General features: G+C 44.3%; 1 protein-coding gene across 1 annotated transcript; it reads left to right on the forward strand.

Moving 5' to 3' along the window:
- The first annotated feature begins 1,899 nt into the window (after nt 1-1,899).
- On the forward strand, nt 1,900-9,535 carry PRSS35 (serine protease 35). The gene is made up of 2 exons (XM_058836523.1): nt 1,900-1,999; nt 7,607-9,535. Exon 2 carries the CDS (start codon nt 7,623-7,625, stop codon nt 8,862-8,864), a length of 1,242 nt encoding a protein of 413 aa, XP_058692506.1. The 5' UTR covers nt 1,900-1,999; nt 7,607-7,622; the 3' UTR covers nt 8,865-9,535.
- Nucleotides 9,536-10,764: the final 1,229 nt, after the last annotated feature.

The following is a 10,764-nucleotide window of genomic DNA, read 5'->3' on the forward strand; positions in this document are numbered from 1 at the left end:
ACAACCTGCCTGGGTAATTTGTTCCAGTGTTGCATGTTCCTTTTGGTGAAGAATTTTTTCCCCATGACCAGTTTGAACCTCCCTAGCTGCAGTTATAGCTCAACACAGCTGCCCAATGCAAGTAGCTGTTGCTCCTTGTTTTCTACTTGCCACTGGCTGCATCTTCCTTCAGATGCTTTTCTGGTCCCTGAACTTCAAGAATAGGATGGAAAACAGGAACGTTTTTGATGTAGAGAACAGCTAACTTAAATAGAATTCTTCAGGGTGGGAGAGGAGTTACAGAGTATATGATAGAGAACTAGTGAGCACCAAATGAAGATGGCAGTAGCCAGGTTGAAAAGACACTAAAAGAGGCAAGATTTTGCACAATATATGTTTGACCTGGAGAACTTGTTACCAGAGCAAGCTGTAGATGCTACAGATCCACAGAGGTTAAAGGGAAGATGGGAAAGTACCTGGCAGAGAAACCCAGCGAAGGTTACTAAGGTTATAGAAACTTCACCTGCCTCATAAAATTTCTGAGTCTGAAATATTGGTGGCAGTGAAAGTGCTGGAGGGAACTACTGCCTTCAGCAATGCATGTTGGTCTCAATAGCCCTTGGTCTCACCCAGTGTGGAAGCTCTTATGTTCAATAAAGGGTAAAACTTAACTACTTTACCTACATTTCTGTCTTAGCTTGTTAATTACATTGGTAATTCCTCAGCTCATTTACTTCAGCACATGAATTATTATTATATTATTACTATTCTGCTTTGTTTTTGAGCACACAAACGACAAAACCAGGACTGTAAATGAAATCTACATTTTAAAGAAATAAGCCTCAGTCTTCAAAATGAAACTGCAGTTTGCTGGCCAAAGCCTTGCTTCCAACCTGTTTACAAATTTGGTTCCACTAAGTTTTTGAAGTTAAAACTTTTAAAGGAAGAATATGGCTATAATTAAAACAATGAAGCAGCACTCTGGAGATCTCACTCTGATCTCCAGCAATGCCACAAATTTCCTGCTGGTTTTGGCAAATCAGTGAGCCTTCATTTAGCATGAAGTGAGTTTACATCAGATGAGCTCAATGGAAGTGCTCGGGTTAAGCACTTGCAGAACTGCTTAGTGAGGGTACTTTTCACCTTGCGCATCTGCGTGGCAGTAGAAAGCCTCTTGTAGCGCCTAGAGGTGATCCAGGGGGGAAAAGACCACCACACAAAGCGTTCTGCCTTGGGAGGGGAGACCACAGGGACACCGAAGGAAAGAAGGAAGGCAAAGAGGAGCAAAGAGTGATGAGGAAAGGAGGAAGGTGCTTCTCACCTGGCCTCTGAGGTCCAGAAGAGCGGGGATGGTGCAGAGGAGGGGGGCAGGGAGGGTCCCCGAGGAGCGAGGCGCTCCAGAGGAGCGGGGCTGGGAGACAGGGGTGAGGGCAGCGGGGAGCGGGCAGGCCACGGGCCGTGGGAACGCCATTCCCCGCTCCTCGCCTTCCCCAGGAGCGCTCCGGCGGGGCAGGGGGAGCGGCCTCCCCGCCGCCGCCACCCGCGCAGGTGGAGCGGTGCGAACGGGGCGAGCCCCGCTGCCCGTCCCTCGGGACCGGGTCCCGCCACCTCCCCGCTCGTCCCCGCCTCGCCACCCCGGCCCGGCAGCCTCTCCCGGCCCGTCCCTGTGCGGGTCAACCCGGGCCCGTGCCCAGAGGAAGCCGCAGCCGGGGCGATGCGCCTCCCCGCCCCGCAGCAGAGCCCCTTCTTCCCTTCCCACCCGAGGAGACACCGAGATCTGCCTCCGCTCCCCTCGGCCCTCCCCCTCGGCTTCCTCCCTCTCGCCTTCTTTTTATTTTTTTAATTTTTTTTTCCTTTTTCCATCCCCTCCCCCGCCTGGGAAGACCTGGCCGCTCCCCCCGCCCCGTCCTCAGTAGCCGCGGGCGCTGGGCGGCGGACGAGCGGCGCGGAGCGGGGAGCCGGGAGCCTGAGCCCCGGGGCTGCGGCCGCCCTCCCCTCCGTCCCTCCTGCGGGCTGCCAGGTATGACCAAGACCCTTCCCAGCGGCGGCCTCTGGGGAAGAGGCAGCCCCCAGAGACCTGGGGGGGCAGGAGCGGAGCTGGGGATGGGGGCTGAGGGGGGCTGCCCGGTGCCGGGACCGGGCAGTGCGAGGTAATCAGCGTCTCTAAGGTGATCGATTTTTAGCGATGTCATTCTTCCTACGCGGGTCGTTTTTAAAAAGTGATGAGGCTGAGCGATGTCAGTACCTTGAGCTTGGCAGCTGAGATGTTTTGTATAAAGTTCCTGCCTCTTTAGCCTGATGGATATATTTTTGAAAGGACTAAAAGGCCACGCGTTTATCTGTTTCTTGTTTTTCGTATTTAAAGCCGGTTTCACAAAACGGCTTAACGGGACTGAGGCAAGGGGAATATTTACTGGGGGTTTGTCTCTGTGCTGCGCCTGCTGCGGGGAGCAGGCAAAGAGCCTCTTCACCCTTCAAAACAAACTCCTTTAATTCTGATTCATCCCCTCAATATTAGCGCTACCATCTCCGCGCTCCTCTGGAATTGACACTAATTTCATCCAGATTCGTCGCTGCTGGAAGCAGATTTATCTTGGAATAGCAAAAATAAAAGAGCCGTGCCAAGGTATTTAACTTGCAGGCTTTGTAGAGGGGGGAAACTCCTTTGGATCAGGCGCGGAAAAGCAGAGCCTCCTGCGGAAAGCAGGACCAGGGGATGCCTAAGCAGAGATCAGGGCTTGCTCCCCAAATCCTCCTCTTCTTCCAGGATAGCCGTGGGCTTTAACACGCGAGCACGCAGGAGCGGCCGGCAGCAGCGGAGAGGGCAGAGGCAAGGCGGCCATCCCGGCAAAGCCCTCCCGTCCCCACCCTTCCTCCGGCCGGTTCCCGGTTCGTGCCCACCCGCAGCCGTGCCGGGGCCGCTGCCCGGCTGGCGGGGCTGGAGCCCCGGAGCCGCTCAGCAGCAGAGCAGCGGCCTGGGTGCGACCTCCTTCCCCTCCGGCTCCGGGAGAGGGTCCCGGGCGGGGAGGGGCGGGCGCGGGGCCGGAGCGGGCACGGAGCGGCCGCCGGCGCTGCGGGAGCGCCGCCCCGCGGCGGCGCCGGGCACCGCGCCACACCGGGACACAGCGCCGCGGGCTCGCCGTCCTGGGCTCTCCCCGCGTGCGGGAGTTCCGAAATGAGCACTGCCGTGCAAAATCAGTTCTTCCCACGAGTGCTGGAGCTGCCTAAATTCTTGTAAGAGCCAGGAGCCGCAGTGGGTTTTTTCCCGCAAGTCAGGGAGGAGGACAGCATCCATGCACCGCTGTACACAGTGAGCGCAGCTGGAGGAGGGAAGGGGGAGCAGTGGCGGATAAGATTGGGGCAATAGTTTCTTCCAGGGAATGTGAGATATCAAAAATTTGTTCTCTATTTTTCTCTGTGAATTTTAACTTTCAGGTTATTTCAAGAATAAAGTCAAAAGCAGTTAAAGGAGACGGTTACTATAGCAGCCTCTGTTATTTCATGGCCTGGAAATTGTATTTTAAAATTGTGTAGGTTTAGTTTGAAATGTGTTGACTTTCCTACAAGAAGAAGGAAATCCCAGGGTAGAGGCTGCAATGAACAAACCAAGATAAAACACTGGAAGTGTCCAGGAAGCTGGACTGAATTTTTCTTCTGTCTGAGCTACAATGACATTTAAATTTCTTCTGTGATAGCCTGAAGAGAAACCTATTCTAGTTCTGCTTGACTATAAACTTTTTCCTGAGCATCTGACATGCATTCGGCTCGAGTGAGGTAGATTATAATGACAAAATATTTGAAGGATATCCTAAAAATGTAGGTACTTTTTGTCCTCTGGATGTAGAAAGGTTTAATGTTGGAAGCAAGTAATGAGAAGAACTAAAAATAGTTTTACTTGTACGGATATGCCTGGTAGCTGGAATGATACCAAAGTTATCAGCCGAGTTTGGAAACTGGAGGAAGAATTTCAACGTTTTCGTATAGCTGGGGATCTCTCTTTCTGGTTTCCATCTTGTCATCTCTCAAGCAATTTGTCATACTTTAAAGAACTGACTCAAGAATTCCGATTACTGTAAGCCAACCCGAAATCTGTATGGGAAAGGAGCAAAGGAAAGGAGAGGACAGAGCATCTTTGGGGTTTGGCACAAGAGTGGAGAACGAGTTTTTTAATTGAGGGTTTTTTTTCTTGCAATCAGCTTGAAGCCTTTTCAGGACATTTCCTCCTTCCCCTGGAGGCTGTATTCTCTCTCCCTTTCTCCCACTCTGCAAAGTTATCTTTGCACCCACATACACATTTACATCCTCATCATCTGATGAGAGGAGCCCCGAGTTTCCCTTTTATCAGCAGCTTGCAACTGCTATGCTGTTTTTATCAGCAACTATGGCAACTGCTGACATTGCCTGTGCTTGGAGCTGGCCTCCTCTAAACAGCAGAGATGGGGTTAGTAAACAGATTTTAAATGCATGGATGTAAATTATAAAGCTGCCTAGCAGGACCACTGCTCTGGTCTGTAATGAGAATTACCATGTTTATCAAGTTCCTTGATTTTCTTCCAGTTATCCTGAAGTGTAGTTAGTTCATTCCCAGTGACAAGTGGTTCATTATAAATGAAGAAAATCTTGGCTTCCAAGACTGCCTTTGTAAGTAGTGAGCACTTGAGTATCGTGTTTCAAATGGAAGGCTCCAAGGCATCTAATGAAAGTTCTGTGCTTTGACTGTTTTGTTGGGTTTTTTTCTTTCTAAAGAGTGGCAGAAGGGAGCCATAGTACTCCACCCATTTGCTTGCAGATAGTCTCTCTATAAAGCAGAGAGAAAAAAATGGGCTTCTTTTTAAACCTAGTTATGAGATCATCTGGGAAGACAACAGCCATCACAGTGGAATGATATCAACCTAGACTTTCTGTGTGAACAAACAGTTAATAGCTGAACTTTCCTTAGGGCTTGCAAAGTTCAGCTACAGAGGAATATCAAATATCCAGACCCTGAGGAAAAGCTGAGAAAGGGAGGAGTATTCTACGGAAAAATAGAAAAATCATTCTCAAGCCTGACATTAGAACTGTCTTGTTCAGCAGCTGTATTAGGGCAAAGCAAATTTAAACCAGCTTTTCTACATTATTAGCACATTATTTATCCTCAAACCATGCTAGTTTGTGACAGGTTGGAAATAAAGACAAGGAGATACTTTCTCATGCAACATGCAGTTAAGCTGTGGAACACCCGGATGCAGAACATCATGACTACAAAATTCTATATGTATTCAAGGGAAGACTGTCAAATTGTGGAAGAGAAATTAACTAAAGTTTCCTTACACTACAGAAATTGCTCCTGCTCTAAAGTTCACCAGGTACAACTGGTTGTAAGTTAAGAAACTGTGAGGGAGCAGGAGCATACATGGCTGCCCTGTTCCTATCCCTATCCTCTACCCTAGGCGACCACATTTAGTCAGTGTCAGAATCAGGATTTTATGACAAGCAGGCCTTTGGTCAGGTCAGGAAGGTATTTTTATATTCTCACTATAGTATTTTTTTTTATTTTGGCACCTTCTAACTTACCCACAGATATGTAAAATAGTAATTCCTCCTCAGATTTAGTGCTAATTGAGCAAAAATGAAACCAATACTTTGAAGGTAACTTTTTATATCGAAGTTAATGTTTAAATGTGCACATTTCTGCTATACCATTAAGCTAGACTGGTGCTAGCAATTGGTGTCCCTCTACAAAATCTTGTGCCTGGGGTGATTTTCCAGCTCTGCTTTCAAAACTTTCAGATATCTTTTCATATGACCACATACATCCCGAAGTTCAGATCTGTGAGTCACTGTAACCTCCAGATGTCTTAAGAAAGTCCACACGTCTTCTCCAAAACCTGAGTTAGCTACTTTAAAGCCAGGAACAGTTTCCTTTTATTGTAAAATGTAGTGTATATATATATATCTATATATATCTATATATATCTATATATATATATCCTAGTAAGTGGACTCCAGCTCAAAGTTGGTGTTCTATTCTGGCAAAAGTGAACAGTGTCAAAATTGTGCTAAAACAAATCCACCCTCTGAACTTGGCATCAGAAGCAACAAGCTGTGGTTGAACTGTAGTGCATACTTAACTAAAAAAATTATAAATATTACTTATTATAGACAAAATATGTCTATAGGCATCTATAGGGTAAAGATGACTCAAGAATCATAGGAGTCACTGGTCCATTATACAGCTTTGAAAGCAACATTCCCACTTCTTTTTCCATATACCCCTACTTTTCATGCTAGATCCTCAGCTAGCCTGTAGCCAGGCTGTTTCACTGGAGAGCACCACTTCTATTATTCTAAACTAAAATGAAGGAAAGTGGTTATGTTTGCCCTGGCCTTCACTGTCATTGCAATGTAAACCAGAGAGCTTAACCACATACAAATCCTTGAATTGCTTGGCTTTTAAAGTTTAATTATAGACCCTTTATTTTTTCACTGCTGAGGTTTCCATGTAATTGGAATGAAGGATGTTGGAACTGAGCACAGGTTTCCCAGTGGCAGCTGCCAGTAGTTGGATAATGCCATTGGCATCAGTGCTGCCAAAAGAGAAAAATGGTCTTTTCAGTAATGTTTTGAGTTCAGAATCAAGAGTTCTGGGTTCAGTTTCTGGCTCTGCCTCAGACTTCTAACAATGTTACATTTTTCTCTATGTTTCCCAACTACAGATGGGAATAATACTGCTTTTTGTCTTTCCCATTTAAAGTATTAGCTCTTGGTGTGGTGCATCACCCCTTCTAGGTGGGGTGTTCCACATATGACCATAAGGCACAGACAGCACAGTTCCTACAGCCTTCATGGGATGCTGAAAAAGGCACGTGATGAGTAACCTGACTTGTCCTTCCTACTTGGCCGAGCTTTGCTGCATGTATATATAACCAGGAGATTCCTCTACACCAGCAACATTCTCCTTTCCTCATTTTTGTGTCTATCCTAGAAGACCTCAGTTCCCTGGGATAGCAATTAGCAAAGTGCCATTTTTCATGCAGGCAGATTCATAGTTCTCAGCTGGGTGGGTAATGGAGAACCACTGGTAGCTTTCAAGGCTTTTAATCTTAAGTGTGCTAAAACCACATTTTGGCCATTACACGAAAGAGCACTGTTGGTCAGGTTTCCCAAGGGTTCCTAAGTCTCATGAGTGTAGTCTGTCTATCCATCTCTGCTTGGATCCCAACTTTTGAATGCATTGAGGGTTTTCAATCATGTTTTACCTTCAACTATATAGCTATAGAAAAGAGAAGCAGAAATGCAATATGTAACTGCATGCCTTTGGAATAAATAAAACCAGGATGCTTTACCAAGTGGAATGACTCAGACTGCTGTCCATTGAAGGAAAATCAGGTAAAACTCAGCTGGTTTCATCTTCCAGTAGGTAGCTCAGCATGGATGCTGGCTGAATTATCTGCATCCATCTTGCTAGAAACAATTGGAAGAATCAGAGGCAATATGAGGAATATCTGAGGCATTTCTATTTTGAGCAGATGGTAGAATTCTGTTCCACTCATGTCAGCTCTAAAATTGCATGATTATACTTAGAAGATATTAAGATAACTGTGTATATTTCCAAAGTGTATTTTCAAATCTCTCTTTCTTGTTTTAGAAAAAAATAAAATAAAATGGAGCACATGTTACTGCTGTTCATATTTTTCATACCTATATTGGGTCTCAGTAATGGAACAGAAACTGAACAAGATTTTACTTGGCATTTAAAGAAGATTCCCCAGATTGTGAGAGAAAGAACATTCTCCCTTGACAGCCCTAAATTTGAAGCAAAAGCCAAATTAGAGCTGAACAGTGTATGTGGAATTGAATGTCAAAGAAAACTGCCAGTGCCAAGCTTGTCTGACTTGAAAAGCCTCTTATCCTATGAGACTGTTTTTGAAAATGGCACACGGACCCTGACTGAAGTGAATGTCCTTGGAGCAGCGCTTGACCCATCTGCAAACACAACCACACGAAGGCCTCTGAGAAAGAAGAGGCAGATATATGGAACAGACAGTAGGTTCAGCATCTATGACAAGAGGTTTATGACCAACTTTCCGTTCAACACAGCTGTGAAGATCTCCACGGGCTGCAGTGGCATTCTGGTTTCCCCCAAGCACGTGCTAACAGCAGCCCACTGTCTGCACAACGGCAAGGATTATGTTAAGGGCAGCAAAAGACTGAGGGTGGGCCTGATGAAGACAAAATCCAGAGGCAGCGGCAGGAAACGCAAAGGCGCTAAAAGAAGTAGGAGAGAAATTTCTGCGGCCAAAGAGGATCCCAAAGCTGCCACAGAATTAAGGCGACAATCCAAAGGTGATGAGAGAAAGCAGAGGAGATCTGGGAGGAGGCAAGGGACCTCAGATGGCACGCCCTCCTTCCAGTGGACGCGGGTGAAGAGTACGCACATCCCGAAAGGCTGGTTTAAGGGTGTCTCTGGGGATATTGCCCTGGATTATGATTATGCTGTTCTTGAGCTCAAGCGTCCCCACAAAAGGAAATACATGGAGCTGGGAATCAGCCCAACAATCAAAATGATGCCTGGGAGCATGATCCACTTCTCAGGTTTTGACAATGATCGGTCTGGGCAGCTGGTCTATAGATTTTGTAGCATTTCTGATGAGTCCAATGATCTGTTTTATCAGTACTGTGATGCTGAGCCTGGCTCCACAGGATCTGGCATCTATCTCCGTCTGAAGGAGCCAAACAAAAAGAAGTGGAAACGCAAGATCATCGCTGTTTACTCAGGCCATCAGTGGGTGGACATCAATGGTGAACAGCAGGATTACAATGTAGCAGTACGAATTACTCCTCTCAAATATGCCCAGATTTGCTTCTGGATACATGGGAATGATGAAAATTGCACACTAGGATGAAGAGCGCCGAGCCTCACTGGCTTAGCACCCTCACTGCCGTAGAGTTGAAAGGCAACGGTGACTGGAAGAACATCACTCCACACCAGAATGTTTTTGAACTCTGAGCTTGCAAGTAGTGCTGTGGTGACTTAAGGAATGCTAAATTGCTAGGGGAGGGGTAGAATTGTCAGACAAAATATTTCTAATTGTAATCAACCTAGATAAGCACTTAAAATCCCAAACTATATTTATGTTTGCAGTTGTGATAAATCCAAGTCATTAATGAGAAAAAACATGGCTGCACCTGTTTGTAATATTTTTTTCCAGGGGAAGGGTTGAAACATCTCAAACTGGTGTTACTAAACAATATCTATTTTTTTTCCAATGGAATTGCTTTTCTCAGGGTTCTGTTCCAATTCCTCAAGTGCAAGTTGTGCATATAGCATGTCACTGTATGTGCAGAATGATCCAGAGAACTTCATGAGAACAAGACATTATTCTGGCATTCTCTAAAGACCACGGGTCCATGCTGAGAAGCAGCACTATAGCTAATGATTGATAGCTTGGAAAACTGTCTCTTCTGGTCACTGCAGGAACACTCCCATGGAAATTCCAAATTTATGTAGCTGGGGGTTACAATTTAAAGATAAATTCACTTCATTGCTCAGTAAAAACAGCAAAAAAAAAAAAAATGAACAAAGTTTCCATGTTTGGAAGAAGACATATCTGGACATAGCTTAATGCCTTTAAACATTCTTTGAGAAGCTATAGAAATCTTAAACACGTGTGCTTGCCTTCCAATTAATATTTGGAGAGCTGTAGGTTTAGTTTCTAGTCAAATGTTTAGCTTTACCATTGGGGGAAGTCACTGACTCCTGAAGTGGCTACTTGACAATCATTTGGAGCTTCACAGATGATTTATTTTTTGGGTGCTATACATTTCTTCAGTTTTTATAAATTACTTTTATATTAGTTCAGTTTCATAGATAGGATAGTATGTATTAGACTGGGAGTTGGAAATCAATATTTTAGTTTGGCTTTACAGTTTTGAAAAGTGTGTGGTTTTAATCATGTTATATTCAGACTCCACCTCAACATGATCCACAAGTTTAACTAAAAATTTCTCCCAACTAAATTATAGCACCTTCTGAATGGTAGAACTATCCTGTACATTATAAAAGGTATCTTGTTAGATAGCAGCAGTAGTTAGCAAATAATTTGGTTCAATATGTTTGCAGAACCACGTATTTAATGAAGACACAAACTGAGCTTGACTTTTACACATCTTTAAACAGAAACCACCTTCTTAAAAACTGTTGTTGATTGCTATGTAAGTCTATATATTTTATTTTATGTCAAGATTTTGAAGTACTCAGAATTGTTATGGTGCTATGTTAATCTAATAACATAAAAAGACACTGTGCCTTTCTGATCATATCCTTTGGGTTTCAATACTTTCGGAGTATTCACCAGCATAATATATTTTTTTTTACCATAAATTTATACTGACCAAAATACATTTTCTTCCTGTGCAGGAGAAAAAAATATAACAAGATTTTAAAATATTATTTGTTTGTTGGAATCTTTAAATCATGCTTGTAATATCTTCTGGTGAAATAAGATGATTTTAACCCATTTTTTTGGTAGATGGCTGAAAGTATATAACCTGACACACTGAATGTGCAGGCAGCTCTGTCCTACTATTGCCAAAGCATAAAAATTTAAGACTTGCTTCCATATCATAACCCTAACAATATTTAATTAATTTGAAGAGATCTCACTTTAATGGAAACTATTTCTTTTAATGTCAACCTTTCCAGGGAACACTCAACTTTTCTTCCTTTATCATGTTTTTTTTTTTTTTTATTTTGTGTGATTGTTTGCAGAAAACTAATAATTTTTAAAGTTTAGAAATAAATCT

Source organism: Poecile atricapillus, chromosome 3 (genome assembly GCF_030490865.1).
Source record: "Poecile atricapillus isolate bPoeAtr1 chromosome 3, bPoeAtr1.hap1, whole genome shotgun sequence".
NCBI lineage: Eukaryota > Metazoa > Chordata > Aves > Passeriformes > Paridae > Poecile > Poecile atricapillus.

Bases quoted from the DNA above. Each gene is read 5' to 3' on its own strand.
- PRSS35 (XM_058836523.1), top strand. From the start codon at position 7,623: ATGGAGCACATGTTACTGCTGTTCATATTTTTCATACCTATATTGGGT.